This window comes from Bombus bifarius, unplaced genomic scaffold (genome assembly GCF_011952205.1).
Source record: "Bombus bifarius isolate JDL3187 unplaced genomic scaffold, Bbif_JDL3187 scf7180000007993, whole genome shotgun sequence".
Lineage (NCBI taxonomy): Eukaryota > Metazoa > Arthropoda > Insecta > Hymenoptera > Apidae > Bombus > Bombus bifarius.
In genome coordinates this window covers 83297-100228 of record NW_022884374.1, presented here as the reverse complement: position 1 = coordinate 100228, position 16932 = coordinate 83297, and the positions used below count along the sequence as shown (strand labels likewise).

Genomic DNA, 16932 nt, shown 5'->3' with positions numbered 1-16932 from the left:
TTCGGCTTAATGTAATTGAACCACGAATGAGACGATCATAGAATAAAATAAAAGGAAAGTCGAGGAACAAGTAATATCATGTTTATTGTGCAGATCACGTTCGACCGATCGAGCATCGTGAAACATTCAGAAGGACAAGCTTAAAATTTCTCCGACCATCTTGCAAAGTAGTTGTTCCAACCACTTGTGTTTCGTATGTGTACAAGAATTAAACATTTTTTTAGCTTTGTTATTTCAAGGTCCTGTTGCTACACGCACAAATGTACAGAGTATTTTTTTTTTTTTTTTTTTTTGGCACTTTAGAAACGCGTACAAAAAACTAGCCACGATTTTCCAGGATTCTCTTTCAGTATCATCGGCCAAGAGCCAACCACAGAGAGGAAGGAATGGTTTCCGTTCCCTTGGTTCATTGCCGAACATTTTTTCCGAAAGATCCATGTGCGGTCAGAAACATTCCCCCAGATAGGACCGGCGGCCTTCAAGGAATGTCTTTTTTTATGCTGCTCCAGCTGGCAGAGGATCGCTTCTTCGAGATTCCTTCCGGTTCCGATAAGCCGAAAGACTGATGAAGCTTCGAAAACCAAGAACAGATTCACCAGTGTGCGATGGGAAGCTTCGTAGATTCTACTAGTATCTTTGCTCCATCTAAGATTGACAGAACCATTAGTACGTCGAAAGAATCCTTTTTTGCAAAATTGTTGATGGTTTTGTTAAAACGATTCGTGAATTTTTAACTCTGTATGGATAATTATAATAATTTTCGGAGGACTTTGTTCTTTTCATATTTACAAAACAAAGAAAAATTTCGTAATAATTCTACTTGCAGAAAACTCCTCAATAATCGTTGGTAATATAATAACATAATCAATATTCATTGGCTTGTTTCGTTGAAAGCTCGATAAGCTACTGGTCTTAAGAAGACTGGAAAACAGTTAACGAAAAGATTGTCGTTCTAATTTGTACGTAGCATAAGTGTCGATTCTTATTAATTGTTGTAAAGAACGAATATTCATTGACTCGTAGGATTAATGATACCTCGTTGAGGGATAAAGTTGTTTGGTCCGCGTGGCTGGTGTCTTAAAGGCTAAAGGGGAGCACGCCACGCGTTAAATGGACGACGGAAGAAGATGGAGGATGATGGATAGAAGTAGAAGCCTCGACGCTAAGGTGTTTCGTCCCGGTGATAAATAGCGGTGCAATAAAAGTGGGCCGAGTAATTCGGATGCCACGTTATCCGATCGTTGCGTTAAGGGAATAATAACCTGACTGGGGTTGCACGATGGAAAATGGAAGTGGTGGCTTTGCAGCTTCGCAGAATTCCTTTTCGATATAGCTCGGTTCACGAAAAGAAAGACAGAAGAATAACAAATAGAGAGACTGGAAAATTCTCTTCGATCGTTAAACGATTACTAACGATACTGTGGAGATCTTATTTCTCCTAGGGGATTTTAAAACAGGTTTTAGATAATAATATACTAATTTGGTCCGTTATTAAAGAATTCCAATAAACAGACAAGATAAGACAAAACAATTCTGTTATATAAAATCACTGAACAGCACGAAATAAGCTTCGGTTCTCGATTCCATACGACGACTATACACAAACACGCTTCCTACCATATACATTAACCGAGAAATTTATTGCGCGTATATCTTACCATTATCTCCAATTTTCAGATAACCAAAGCATCGTGTATATAATGCCGATCAATCGAATACCACGCAAAACGACGTTCTCTGCACGGTACTAGTAAAATTGCTCGTTACAACGATGATGGAACGACAGTCTCAACAGAGAGAAAAGGAAGTCGATGGAAGAGGAATCGGTGTGGGACTGGTGGACAGGATGAAGGGAGGAGCTACAAAAGGCTGGATATCATAAACGACAATGAAACTCCCGAAGGAAGCTGGAACAAAGCGAGATGGTGGCGGTGTATACGTGTGCAGCTTTGAAAGGACAGTGACGACGCACAGTATGGACGTTGGATCGAGGAAGGGAAGAAGGAAAGAAAGAAAGGGGCAGAACGACACGCCGGGGATCGCTCGAGTTTCTCTGATCGGTCAATAACGATTTCCCGGGAATATAAATGTCTCCGCGAGCAGTCGTCCGGGCTGTTCGATTCGGCCCGTGTCCGGCATTGCCTTTTAATCTTGTAGCTTTGCCTCTTTTAATCTCGTTCCATCGACCGGCTGCGCCCTTCCATGCCGCTCTTTCCCGTCCACTCGTTCATTCGATGCAATTTCTCTTTTCGTACGTACGGTCGAAATCATCGCTCATTCGACTGTACGAAAAAACCTGCTGGTTGCATGAGAATCGTTAATCTTGACGGATGAACCGAAGATGGAACATCGTTTCGTGTAACGATTGGAAAATAGTAATTATTCCATGTATAATTGCGTCTTATTTCTGTTTATCAAATTAATTTCATTGGTCGTTTTTAAATTGAAAACCTGTTTCAGACATAGAAAATTCAAGAACAGTTTAAACGTAAGAAGAATCATCAATTCCTGTACTACTGTACCATTTTCGATAGGATCGCGACAAAATTCCAATTGCCTCTCACATTCTCGCCATCGATATCCTATCAAACTTCTACAGCTCTAAACGCACACCAAACTACTGAAACAAAAATACAAATAATACATTTACCAACATTTTCTTCGGTCTCCTCTTATTAACGGAGAACGGATTCGTCAGCCAGATGAGATCTTCAACGGAAGAGAGTTCGATTCTGATCAGAAAACTTCAATACCCGGAACGATTCTTTGCTTTAGCCGAAAAAGAAACTGTTCTCGGTGAGTGAAACCGTACCTTAAAGTACACGTATTCATATGTAACTTCGAATCTTCTTCAATTTTTCCGATGATATACCTCTAAACGCCTTGAAACGATACTATGCGCAAAGCTTCTTCCGGTTCTTCCTCGAGCTATCTTTTACAGGCTTCGAAACGATGTATCAGTAAAGAGAAAGATTGCAGGGAAGATTTGGAAGAGTAGGTTCGTCTCGGGGCAGACTGAATTTCCTCGAGGGAGAAATTGTTGCAGGCAGCAGCCTCGACGGTGCTTTCATCAGCGACAGATTTTTCTCATCGAACGCCAAACTTGCGGGGCGAGGTGTGACGCGCGTGCGAGAGTCTGTAAAGCTCGCTTTTGTCACTTTCCCTGGCTCGTGCATCGAAAATCCACGCCCTTTGACGCCTCTGAAAAGTTGCTGCCGACAGCGATCAGGTTTGACGGGCAATTGACACCGATAATCAAAGGTTCGTTCTTTTTTCCTTTGCTACTGAACAATTTTTACGTAGAACGCAAAAATTCAATTACACCACCTGGACCACTCAAGCTTGCAACATTTTTCTTTTTTCTTCCGCTCTTTTTTCTCTGCGCGTTTAGAAGTAACTTAAACAGCCAAGAACCATTCTACCACTTACGACGCAGCACTATTGTTAGAAAAATGAAGTTTCTGTACGCGCAGCTTACTCGATAACCGCAATTTATGCTTTATTATAAGCAAAAAAATAGAAAATGGACGGAAGGGGTGAAAATACAGAATTTTGAATTTTAGAGTAATCCGCGATGATCGGAACACGGATAAAAGTTCGATATCGCAAATATAGAAAAAAGAAACATTCGTATCGGGACTGAAAACGTAACGTCCATTGTTCCCCTATATTTCCGGTTATTTAAGCTTATCATTGGCCCGACGATTCCGTGGGATCATGGGAGATGGATCAGGATATTTAGAGTGGCGCATCAATCTCGCATCGAGCTCCCAAATGGCCGTTCGGTTGCTCGCAAATCCACGTCGTTTCACCGGCCGGTGCATTAAACAGGATTTATATTTCCTCGAATAGGAGCCGATGGGATCGATCGGTATTGTCGACTGAAAGTAGCGCCATTTTGCATCTTATTTAGGGGAACCGTGCACATGTGAGCAATTCGCGATTCAGTAAAAAGAACCACCTCTATACATTTTCAAATTGGTTCAAAATTTTATCAGTACAATTACGACAGCCGTGTCTCATTACAGCGCGAACAAAAGTTCAAAATGTTTTGTATAATACATACAATACAAGCATAAAGATTTTTCATGATAAGTATTCAAATATTTTCGTGAACCAATGTATCCACCACATTATAAAAAATTCTACTGTACTCTGTTTAAGGCATTGAGTTTACGATATTTCCATTTTTGTGTGTCTTCGTCCCATTAAGTTTCGATTTTATGAATTCTTCGTTGGTTATTACGGTTTGCACCGCACCTCGCATGTAGATCTACGATATTCTGGTTGAGTTTACTGGTGCCGGTGCAAGGGATCGGCATCCGTATACCGGAAACGATAATCTCAGAGGGTGAAACCACGTCTTGTAAATCCGTGGAATAACACGATGTCTGGTTGTGTCGTTGCGTTGAGAAGGGTCACAGGATTTTCTACGGATAAAGGATATGCACTGGGTTAGGTTACGCCTGCGAAAGCGTTAAAGCGATTAAAAGATAGGACTCTGAATGGGAATTTAAAAATCAAACGGTTCGGTTGAAGAATATTCATTAAAAATTCATTCCATTCAGCTCTCAAAACGCAAATAACTTACTTCCACTCATCTTAAAGACGTTATTTATTACGAGAAGATGGCGCAAACATTGCTAAATTTTCAGACAAATTTTTAGAAACACTATTTGTAACATTACTTTTCTCCCCTTTTTCACTCGATGTAACCTTTAAAATCTCTATAATCTTTAAATTCTGTTCGACGAAATAGCGAAATTTCAATCGTGAATTCAGCCACGAAAGAATTCGTGGAAAACGAGCGGAGAATCCGAGACACGCGGTGAAGCAGCGACAGAAAGTCGACTCTCGATTAGGAGGACAGGCGACGATCGAGTGAGATCCCGTCCGTCAGAGTGGTTCTCAGTGGAGAATCGAGCGACTTGGCGTGGCTCTTGACAATATCTACGGCAAGAAGGAAACCGACGAAAGGGTTCGGTGGATCGTGGTAACAGTCGGTCGGGTCGCATAAATCAGCTGCACGAGACCCTCGAGCGGCAGAGGTGTCGGGGCCGGCAGGCCGAGCCGTCAATAAAATGCAAAGTCGGAAAGATAAAGTTAAAGATAAGCCGCCCTCGGATCCACACAGAGAGTACTTGGACGCTGAGTCCACCGACGAGGAGGAGAGACAACGTAAGATTTACGAGAAAAATATTAAAGGCTTCTTCTAGCGACTCTCCTCTGCCATCCAGTTTCTTCTATTTTCTACATTTCTACCTTCCGCTATGCAGCTCTCCTCCCTTTGCCAATTCCTCTAGTTTCCCTGTATTTTTCTTCCGATTTTCCTCCCCGATTTTCTTATTCTTTCTGGAGTCTCCTTTATCTCTTTGGTTCTTCAAACCTGTTATTCCGCGATGAATTATCTCGAGATGTTGGTATTCGCTAACCTTCTGTACAATTTTGTCGCGTCTGATTTACGATATATTAGTTCGGTATTTGAAAATTGGTATTAATATATTCTTTTGACGAAATTCGATGGAATTTTGATGAAAGATATTTAAATATCGCGTAGAATTTGTATCAGATTGTATGAAAAATTTGTAGTATTTTCAAGATTGAAAGATGATTATTTCATGTACATGAATTTCCGTGAAATAATGGAATGCTGAATTTACGTACAACTGCCCCTAGATGGATATGCCGTTGTAACACTCCAGCCGGCATACTTGCATTTCTCAACGAGAATTAATTGTGACGTATTCAGTAACAAAAAAAGAAAATTAATAAGAAGATTCAAGATCGGCCAGTACAGAAAATGTTTTTCAATCAGAAAAAGTTAGATCTCGTGTACCAGTAAAGAGCACGCTATAAATGTTAAATCTCAACTGAAATATTTAACTACATCTGTTGCATTTATCAGATACATCGTTCGTTTTAGTCTTTTTAAAACTGAAATTCCAATTTTAAATAAGTTAATCGTAACACGAATGTTGCGCGACATTATAAAGTAAGAGGATGAAATTAGAGAGAACAGTTTAGCAAAGATTCTTCGTAAATTCTTTTTCGCTGCGTTGGAATTTTTATTACGATGTAAGTGAAACTACGATGAAAGTACAGCAATATCGAGCCGCGAAAATGAAGAGTGGTAATTGGCGGAAAGGAACTCCACCAGGTCTAATATTATGTATAGCTCGCTCCTCGATGTTCAATTTACCGTTATTAAATGCCCGATACTCAAAACAAGTAAATTGGAAAGTTTTGTTTTTCTTAAATATTACTCTTCTTCGATCATTCCTTCATCCTATGTTGCAACACCTTCTGCTTTGATCGTTGTAACTACTTTATGTACTATATTTTCAGTCACAAAAGAATCATTATAATTAACAAACTTTCAAGCTATTTCAAATATTTTCCAATATTTTATAATTCGCCCCTTTAATCCCCCCCCCCCCGTTAAAATCGTTTAATTCCGTTAAACTTTCTTATACAGTATGACACGAAAGAAAGTTAGAGTCACTCCTATCGATCATGTACAACAAAACGTTATATCGATCATATGTGCAAAGATCTTAAACGATCGACGTTATTGGTTTTATATTACAATGAAAATAATATATATTTTTAGAAAACGTGTAATTATGTAAAGATAAAATTTTAGATATGGTGTTCTTCGTTTATGGTTCCCTTCGTTCACGGATTTAGTAAGATTTTATTGAGACAGAAGCGTTTAATGGAAGGTCTAAGATTTTTTCTCGGCCTTGTAGCTCCAACTAACAGAAACTGGAGAGAAAATCATTCGAACGAGTCTGACAATGAGGTAGCATCGATAGGAGTGCGCCAGGGGTTGAATTATGACGCTGAAGGTGGCCGCTCTGGTGGACGATTAATCGGCGTATCCGAGTTCCTAATTTGTCTCCGGGTTTATGGTAATTCGAGACCCGTTTCTCGAACCGATTCGAAGGAGAAACGTGGCTAATTCGTCGCTAGTTTAGAAAGTAGGTAAACTGGATAAACCAATACCTGTCTGTCGAATAACGAGCATTCGAATTGTGAGCACGGGGCTTTATTCGAAATATCCAGCGGGTGTCTGCAAGGAGATTTAGCAAGCATAGGGTGGTGAGAAACAGAGGAAGGGAGAAGGTTGAAACTACCCTGCGAACAATTAATGTCACGGACTGGCTGTGGATGATCGAGGACGGCAATTCGGCGCCGAGGACTCGTCGCAAAATCGCCAATGGGATTTAATTTCATATTAACCCCTTCGCAGTCGCTCTTCGTAATTGAGGGGATGAAATCGTGAATTACGTAGGTGCTAGAATCTTTTTTAGTGCGTTTGAAAAATTTCGTTAATCTATGGTTGTTAACTTTTTTATTTTTTATTTATTTAGTCCTGTCTTATGATAATTCTAAAATGTATTATAATAGAAGCAAATGTATAATAGGAGATACCAGTAGCGTTATTAGTCGTATTCAATGTAGAAGTTTACCTGTTTTTTCAATTGAAACGTAATTACACAGTAGGTAATTATTAAATACGTATATCTATTTATTTCTATTACACCACATTAATTACGATCATCTAGGTATAGTGTATTTCTTGTCGTATATTCCAAGTCAGCAACTTTGTCAATTAAGTAGACGAGAAATAAAGCTGCAAAGTTATAAAACTCTCATTTACAAGGAACTGACACATTCTTATCTTACGTTTTCGTTCTTAAATGTCTATTTTCATTTTATCACGAAAAGATCCGATTGTATTCGAAGGGCGAAAGACTGAAATCGATGCTTATTACCTCGGACCCAGTAACATCATTTTAAGGAGAATCATCTATGGCTAATCTCTAATCAATCTAGAAATAAACCAGAAACGAATCTACAAAATCACAAATATCAATTGCAAAAGAATAAACGCATTGTGCCTGTCGTATGTTCCTCAACTTTGATCCTTCCTATCGCGAAAAAAATTGGATTTTATTCCAGGAAAGAAAATTTGAAATCGTAGCTTGTTACACAGACTCAATGGCTAGCAGAGGATGGCGAAATAATTTCGCACACCGCGCAAAGTGCCCGTAATTACGTCGACAATGGTCGCTATGTCTGTAACGCTCGCACGCGTGTTAATACACCAGCATGGTCAAGCAAAAATGTTTGCCACGATATTCACCGGGGTTCGATCGTGTCTCACCCCGGTAGCACCATGGTAAAAAAAAGGAATTACTTTCGCGTTGAACGCGTAACGAAATTGTAACGGTTAATCCGCTGGACGAGAATTTTATTGCGAATCGTTATTGCCGTGTCCCTGCGAGCCCAACCCCCGACCAACCCCACTCATCCACCGATCGATACAATGTTAATGAATTTTAATAAACAGAACGACTGACTTTTCACGATCACCACTGGGAAATTCGCGTAATCGTGCTGCTAATCGAGTGGTTCACCTCCGAATAAATCCTCGAAAAACCACGCCCTCCTTTCGCAAAAAATAATTAACATTTTCGTCGCGTTTTTACGATCAGTAGTCGTGAATTTTAATGAAGAGGACATTTTTTAATCATCGCTGATAAATAATTTTGCAGCTAAATTAATTGCCGAGTGAATAACTATGAGAAAATTAGCCGCTCTTAAAAAAAAAAAAAATAATAAATATATGGCGAAAATTAATTTTTTTAATAAAGATTGACTTCCTGTAATCGTCACTGAGAAATCCTCATAATTTCGCAGTTAATCCAGTGTTTATCCAGATAAACGCTCGAAAGCCAACTCCTATTTCAGATAAATTGATAAAAATCAAATATTTTTGCAATCACAACAATTTTTCACCAACATTGATGTAGAATTCCTATAATCGCGTTTCTAATGAAATGACTGGCCAAATAAACCTCCGAAAATACCAACCTCTCATTTGAAAAAAAGTGCAATAGAATTCACGTATTTTTCATAGCATCGCGATAACATTCCTTTCCCTTGCAATCGCAACGCTGGTATGAAAAATTCAATGGTAATTCGCCGATTCGGCGATGATCCTCCGTACTGACGGCAGGCCGATCATTTCCATGCGTGTCGCGAGAATGTCACTCTCTTTTTCCGGTGAAAAACGCGGCTGGAACGTGTGCCTTGCTGTTCTTCCTGCTGGCAATACATTTTCCATTATCGGCCGATGCTTCGCGCGTATCGCGCATTCCGCGTAACGCTGCGCGGATTATCGATGTTCCGTGCGAGATCCGGGAATTCACTCACGATGCTTTTTAGGGAAAAAAATGTTCAAAATGATAGCGATTAAAATTCGAATTGTCGCAGTTGGACCAAGCTGTAGAAAAAATTTTTAGAAAGAGGAAAAATTTCGAACTGCTGTTACATACGAATGGTATTAGAATCTTTTTGGTTAGATTTGCCTTCGGCTGAGAATGAAATATGCAAAATGTCTTGAATTTTTTAGAAGTTTCCAGAAGATAAAATTCGCCTGGAACATGGTGTTAATATAAAATGAGTACTTGGCTCTGGCAAAAAAAGGATAATCCATTTGCAGTAGCAAGAAAAACGGGGAAGTATCTTAATTATAATTATGGAACTCACCCCCAAGTAAAAAAGTAGCAAAAAGATACTTAAATCTAAGGGAAGACAATCACAATAAATTAGAAGAAATGAAACAGTAAACAGGTTTGGCGAAACAATCCTGTTAAGACGTAGAGCATCGTAAAAGTCAGCAAGTTGAAACACTCGCTTGTGTTTTATGACACACGAACTGTCGAGCAGCCGAAGGCAACAAATTTTCACTTCCAAACCTGAAAAAAAACCCATATTCCAGCTTTCTCCGTCGTTACATCCTAAACACTATCCGTTCTCGCCATTTCCTACCACTTTCGTCGTAAAACAACCTGTGCAAATATTTTACAAATATTTGATGTAGAAGCCTTGTAAACAATACATCAGATGCAACAGAGTCGTCGCGCAAACAAGATAAAATAAATTTCAGAAATGTTTGTTCGTTTTAATGTCTTTCTGAAGTATCTTTTACTTCACAGGTCTAGAATTCATAGATGCGTAATCCAAAGTTCTATAATCTAAAGATTTAGAACTCGAAGTTCTATAACCCAAAACTTTATGATCCAAATTGTTGTTATGAATTCGTGATTCAAAGATATATGATTCAAAATCCAAAGATAAACCAAAAATCCGATGCCTAATAGCCACGGTCGAAGCACAACGTTTCCGCGCGATAGGCTCCTGTTCAAATTCCTGCAGATATTTCCGCCCTATCATCCCTTGTGCAAAATAGCCAACAACAAGTCTTTGGATGGCGTTTGAAGAGTCAACAACCACCAACCTTCACAACCCAGAGCCTCGTCAGCAAGTGACGTGCTCCTTTCACGAATACATCTTTCGCGACTGCTGAACAAATTCGTGAAATCCTCGCGTCACTCGCATAGATCCAACGAGGGAAGAAAAGAGGAACGACGAAGAACGAAGAGTAAAAGGGAAAAAGCATACCATGAGGAACGTGACAGGGTTAGAATGTAAAATTTGTGAAAAATCATTGGCATGGAAAGCTGCGTGACAGTAATAAGTCCCTCGGGTTGAGAGAATGTTTCCTATAGCATAACAAAAGGAAAATGAGAGAGAGAGAGAGAGAGAAGAGAGGGAGGGAGAGAGCATCGGTACTATCTACATAATACTCGCTATCATAGTCTAATAAATTATGGCAACGTGTCCTCCCGCGGCGCCTCGATCACCCAACGTGTTTCCTCTTCCGCCGATTCACTAGCTGGCCGCGATTTATCGTTCCTGTTAGATTGCCAGCAGCGAAGTCGTATCCTGAGGGTGGCACAGAGGGTGTGGTGGGCTTGGTGCTCTTCTGGTTGTATGCGCCTTCGAGAAAGCGGGGCGGAGAAGAAGAGAACTAACGAAAAACGATATCGGAACGGACAGGAGAGATTCTTAGAAACGAATGTGTCCGATTTAACTCTCCCGTCGGATTTAAGGAGACCCATCGCGATCGCTACTTTCGATCGCCGTCTAACGAACGATCTTTACGATCGGAGAAAATTTGGTCCCGGTGCAGAGTCGTTCTTTAACTCTTTGAGAAGAAAGACTCGGGAAAATTGTTAGATACATGCAGTATGGTAAATTTGATATTTTATATAGTATCATAGATAACGCAGCTGTCGATCAATTTTCAAATTCGATGATCTTGCGCTTCTGAAAACAAACAAGTTAGGAAAAAAATTATATATTTGGTGGAGTGGATATTGACTGACACGTTGATATATTCTGTTGCAGGACATGAAGTCGATGAAGTTCAAGAGGAACTTAGACCGATCTACGATGAACAGGAACTGTCGAACCTGGTTAGTAGTTTAACTCGGATCTTAGAACATAAAGACGGATAACGATCGTGGAAAAATTTCTTAATGCACAATACTAGATAGATTATGAATAGATTCAGCCTTATCCTAAATACCAACAACTACAACCTTCGCAAAAAAGAAAATGATAATATTAATTATTAAAACTCATATCATAAGTAAAAAGAAAATCAACCCTTTGATATTAACATTAATCATAATTAAAAGATTCAGCCAATAAATGAACAAAATCTTCCTCTTCTTCCAGGTCAACTGTGTGAAAGACATGACAACCTTGGGCGGACTAAGGAAGGAGGACTGGTCCTACTACTTGGAATTGACAATTCGAGAGTTCTTTCTAAATCCAAACTTGACCACCCTGACCATCTATTATTTATACAACAGGCTCGCTGCTTCTCTGTCGTTCCCTATTGTACCGGTATACGAGCTCACCTACTTCATCAGGGAACCACAAGAGATCCTGCGAGCGGACACATTTCGGGATCGCGTGTTGTTCGGCTCGGTGAACGATAAAGTAGAGCAGCACGTGCTGTCGGTTGTTCAAAACGTGTTGTCGCCGATCTTCCTCAAGATCGAAACCTGGCCAGACAGTATCCATCCAGAGAGGATTCTCGCCCGCTTTGTTCAGTGGCTTAACTCGTGTTTAATTAGTCGGGGAAAGTTTTCCGGGGAGCACGGTATCGTAACGATACTTCAACGAGCTGAACTACGAAACTTTCTTGTCTCCTCCTCCAGGACTTTCTTCTCTTTTTGCTCCTCTTCCCTCTTTTTCTCTCCCTCTCTGGTAAACAATCTGTGGGTGTAAAACCGCCAGCTATAAGTTTAATTGGGTAGCAGTGGGCGCTCTAGAATCTTCGTGGGCGAATGTCCCGCGTCAATGGCGTTTTCCAAAATTCGAATCTACAAAATTCAGCTTCCTACTTGAGAGAAACTTGTCGGAAGCTTTTGTATAGTTTAGGTACGGAGTTTTCATAATCTTGCCACTTTAGGGTAACAATTTCGATAGCGATACTTTTAATTCTGATGTCTAAAATTTTCCACGTTCCTGAGCCCTTGAAAGTAGGAAGTTTCTAAGTTAATGATATAGCTAACGCGGTACTTCAAATGGTCAGATTTCATGGAAATTTCATAAATTTACAACGACCTAGTTCCATAACTTTCTCTGATACTTTATTCGTGTCTTCGATTCCAATTTAGACTTTACTTATTTACGGCTCTACTATTAATAGGCACTGAACGACGATCCACTAATAGTTTGTCTACATCGAAACTAACAAATAGCTTTCAGTAACGAAAGAGGGTTTGGAACAAAGGACGATCGGCCAACATTTGCACAGTCTCCTCGGCTTAAGCTCGCAACAACCCCGACTTGACGACGTTACCAAGCGAATTTGTAACTTCGGCCGCGCAATCCCTGTTACCGCAGCGCGCCACGCGAACTTTCGGCCCAGTGTCGACCAACAGAGTGAGAGAAGAGAAGAAGGACTAAAAGGAGAGGGTGAAACAGGAAGGGTGGAACGAAGTTATTATTACCATAATTTTCGACTAAATGCACTGCGCAACTCGCCGCTAGTAAATTCGGCGTCGATGTTTGCACATGTACGGAAGGCCATGAACGACGGATTATTAGGTCCACCTCGAGTCAGAAACGATTGCATTGTGTTTGGCTGGAAGTCGTCTCATTATTTCTAATGGATCCGCGATTCTAACTGAATCGAAGGAGTCGTTCTCCTCTAATTGCGAGGACATGGTTTTAAACGAGGATCCTAGAGATGAACAGGACCTGACACTTTTACTGGTTTCCATCTCTGTGAATTAATCTGTTCTGGATCTCTCATAGTTTCTCGAATCATAATTCTTAATCTCTGTTTTCGGAATCATAAGAATTAAATTTCAGTGGGAAATTGTTTGAACGAAATGGAATAGAATAGCTGAGTCCTTTTCTTTAAATTATATTGCGATAAGTTATAACGAAAGTATTGGAGGAACAGGGAAAATAAAAATAAGGGAAAATATCGATGGAGAAGCTTATTCGTTTTCCTTAACCTGAGATACATGCGTGAAGGCGGACTTTTACACGAACATGGACACCTTCTTCTGCAACTTAACAGACCTTACGTACAAAATGCTGGGCTTAACGGTGATATATGTACCTCGTGAGGGTAGCAACCTGACCGAAGAGGACTGCACCGATAAGGAGTTGGTCAAGAGGATGGAGAGTGTGGTAGCCTACTGGACCACCCAAATAAGGATAGCCCTCTCAGACCAGGAGCAAGCGACACCCAACGAATTGTTGTGTCTAAAAGACGAGTACGACTTTTGGATTTATCGATGTTAGTAATTTCATTTCGTAAATATTTCAGGAGTATGTATTTGCTTGTAAAGCATATTAGATCTGGGATTTCTGGGCAGTTCACTTTAATAAATCTCTGTACACTGATTATAAAATATTAAATTAATATTTTATAATCTGAACGTTCGAATTTGAATATTTCAATGTAAATTCTAATAAAATGTGTATAACTCCAGCTCCCAGAATCTAAGCTTCCGTTCCTTCTTCTAAACATATTTGTACCACAAAAAATTCTTTCTCTAACAGATGACAATCTCTGCGGTCTAAACCACCAGCTTCAGAACCCAACGGTGAAAATAATAGCAGAATTCCTATTAATAAGTCATTCGACTTATGCTCGCCAGTTCTTATCATTAATAGATGAGATCGAAGACGGCGTACAGGAAGCCAAATCTAACATCGAGTATCTTCGAATCTTGATAGATCCTTCTGCAGAATTAGAGAAATGCACTACACCATCAAGCATCGAGGAACATCTGATGTTAATCATACATCTGTTCAGAATAATCTGGTTGAATTCACCGTTCTATAACAGTCATGAGAGAATAGAGAATCTCTTCAAGGCTCTTAGTAATCAAATTATTATCCTGTGTCGAGATTACATCGACTTTAATGAAGTATTTTCTGCGAAGCCTAGAAGTTCCATGCAAAAGTTCAGAGAGTGTATAGACGCCTGTGAAAATTATAAAGCACTGTATGACAAGGTTAATATTCATTTTTCTCCGTATTGAGGCATTGAGAGCAAAAGTGAACTAACTCTGATATTCCATAAGTTGTATAATTCATTATAAGTAACACTTACTACATTTATATTTATGAAATATTCCCTATTATACTTTCATATTCCTTATTTCATTTCCGACATCTTATATTCTCAGCCCCATATCTCGTGAACTCATGATAATGTGTAAATTTCTATATTTCACGTTTCCCATTCCTTACTCCATTTCTCAAATTCTGTGCATCATACCAAATATGCACAATCTAATACATACATCTAATGTTCCCTACCCTACATCACTACTCCATTCTTTACATTCCCTACCGGTCATTGTATTTACTCCTTATTTCATTTTCCCTATCCTAGTTCAATGATTTCACCCTTCTAATTTCGACGAAGAGTATGTTTCCTACAAAAGATAAAATGTATCGCACAAGCAGCGCGTAAGAAACCGTCACCTTCCCCAAAAGAAATTCGCTATCACATAAAATGAAGTTCATTTCTTATAAATTTCACACAAAACCCACAAATGATGGACACTTTCCACAAAACGAAGTTCATTGTCCCACAAAATGAAATTCCTTTTCCACGAACGAAATTCACTAACCCACGAGATGAAATTCTTTTCCCACAAAATGGAATTTTTCCCAACGAATTTCCCACAAACCGCGTCAAGGGCCGGCACTTCCCATACTTGAAATTCGTGATCGCTAACATAGATTTAGGAAATTTGTTAGTTTGATTTGGAATATAGGGAAAAGTAGAGTGCAGGATTTGGAATACAGAGAAGAATACACCGGGTATGGGCATAGAAGGTAGAAAAAGGGCATGTGGAAAACGTATGATAGGATAAAGGATATGGAAATATAAAATATGAGACGTCGGATGGAGATATGTGCTGTGGGAATAAGAATGGAAGATATGTTTCAGGGATACTGGATATGGGACACAGAAGAGGAAATAGGACATATGAAACGTTAAATGTAGGAAGAATAGATGTATATGCTACAAAAGCAAGGATAAAAGATATTTCCTAGTGATACGGGATGTGGGATATAGAGTACCAAAAAAAAATATGAAATGAAGTGTGAGAAGTAAGGTGAAAGATACGGATATATGTTAGGAATACTAATAGTTGTGGAATATAGGGTATGAGATAAGCTATATGAAATATGGAATGTGGGATGGAAATATGGATTGTGGAATAGCTTTGGGATTGTAAGTATTAGATGTTGAATGTAAAATACAGAGTATGTCAATAGTATGGAAAGTGAGGTAGAAATCGTGGAACCTAATATGTAACTTTAGAGATGTTAGGTATAGAAAATGGTTGCGTGATACATAACATAAGATGTGGGATATGAGATATAAGATATAGAAGATGGAATAGGATACAGGATTTGGGATATGTGATCTTGATAGAATCATGATCTAAATATAATTACAATTTGATTTTATTCGTAATATTATAATTAAAATAGATCTTGTTAAAAATAAACAAGTGTCTGAAAAAGTATCTTAACAATAATATATAAACTTATGTACTTCATAAAACTGTAGTAGAATCCATTTTTGCTCTAAATGCCTGATATTTCGTTGATGGTTCGATATTTGCTTTTACTTTTTGAATACATATAATGCTTTCGAAAGACTGTTTGAATGTTCACCGTGTTATCGCGTACAAATTCAGTCGACGGTCGGTGCATTAAGGGACTATTAAACGACGTGTGCGGAGTTACTTTGGATACTTAGGAAAGAGCCGTTAGGCAAAGTGAGGAGTTCCCGCGTTAAGCGGAAGTCACGGTAATTGTACCCACCCTTTGGCCGGTTCACAATGATCCCCGTGAACGCGGGAACACGCTCCCATCCCTGTTAAAATAATATTCGTCGAGGCGAGCGGCTCGAGCCTGCAATTAATCTTATCTTCCTTTAATCGCGACGGATCGTGGTAAAACAACACGCGAGCACCCGTGCTACGTGCAAATGAACGTAAAAGTATTGCTAAGCCCACTGCGCGACTGATAATTTTAATATCGTCACAAATTAAACGAAAAACTCAGTTGAAAAAATACGATAAGTAAACTGTACATGTTTATACATTTGTATTTAAAAATTTACAAACTGGACACAATATTCAAAAACATAAAAATTATTCAAAGTACCGGGGCATTGGTTATAATGTTTCGAAATTTCTATTTGAGTCCTGTTAGTTTATCTACATTCATAAAAATATGAATTAGCATAACATCGCAGTCTAATCATGAATATTTATCTAATCTATTTTCGTCGATATTTCGATTTTGATACTACTTGGTGTACTTGATGACTGAGACAAATTTATAAAATTAAGAAAGAAAGCAAATCACATCTTAAACTGTCATCAAACAACCTCGTAACAGAAAAGGCTGCAAAAAGGGAAACGTTTAAAGATAATTCGTCAATCTCAAAATTAACATTTTATCCTGCGCAACGAGGGTGACGTGTTGTCGCCGAAGGAAGGGTTGCCTCTG

At 39.1% G+C, this 16932-nt stretch overlaps 3 protein-coding genes across 3 annotated transcripts in view; all 3 read left to right on the top strand.

Annotated features, from left to right (window-relative positions):
• Positions 1-2429, top strand: part of LOC117205834 (photoreceptor outer segment membrane glycoprotein 2-like) — a 72424-nt gene extending 69995 nt beyond the window's left edge. Inside the window, exon 6 of the mRNA XM_033444592.1 lies at positions 1678-2429. Within this exon, the coding sequence (XP_033300483.1) occupies positions 1678-1701 (24 nt within the window). The 3' untranslated portion in view covers positions 1702-2429. The remainder of the gene's footprint in view (positions 1-1677) is intronic.
• Positions 2430-4192: 1763 nt separating this feature from the next.
• Positions 4193-12173, top strand: LOC117205837. The gene is made up of 4 exons (XM_033444594.1): positions 4193-5215; positions 10262-10332; positions 11263-11330; positions 11596-12173. Exons 1-4 carry the CDS (start codon positions 5082-5084, stop codon positions 12151-12153), a joined length of 831 nt encoding a protein of 276 aa, XP_033300485.1. The 5' UTR covers positions 4193-5081; the 3' UTR covers positions 12154-12173.
• A 1238-nt stretch (positions 12174-13411) lies between these two features.
• Positions 13412-16932, top strand: part of LOC117205835 (dynein heavy chain 2, axonemal) — a 37908-nt gene continuing 34387 nt past the window's right edge. The window contains exons 1-2 of the mRNA XM_033444593.1: positions 13412-13681; positions 13948-14405. Of these exons, the coding sequence (XP_033300484.1) occupies positions 13432-13681; positions 13948-14405 (708 nt within the window). The 5' untranslated portion in view covers positions 13412-13431. The remainder of the gene's footprint in view (positions 13682-13947; positions 14406-16932) is intronic.

What these genes read in the sequence shown, in the direction of transcription:
- LOC117205837 (XM_033444594.1), top strand. Translation starts at nt 5,082, where the DNA reads ATGCAAAGTCGGAAAGATAAAGTTAAAGATAAGCCGCCCTCGGATCCA. An exon ending in CACAACCCAGAGCCTCGTCA is followed by an intron (nt 10,333 to 11,262) that starts GCAAGTGACGTG and finishes ATTCTGTTGCAG; the next exon opens with GACATGAAGTCGATGAAGTT. An exon ending in AACAGGAACTGTCGAACCTG is followed by an intron (nt 11,331 to 11,595) that starts GTTAGTAGTTTA and finishes CTCTTCTTCCAG; the next exon opens with GTCAACTGTGTGAAAGACAT.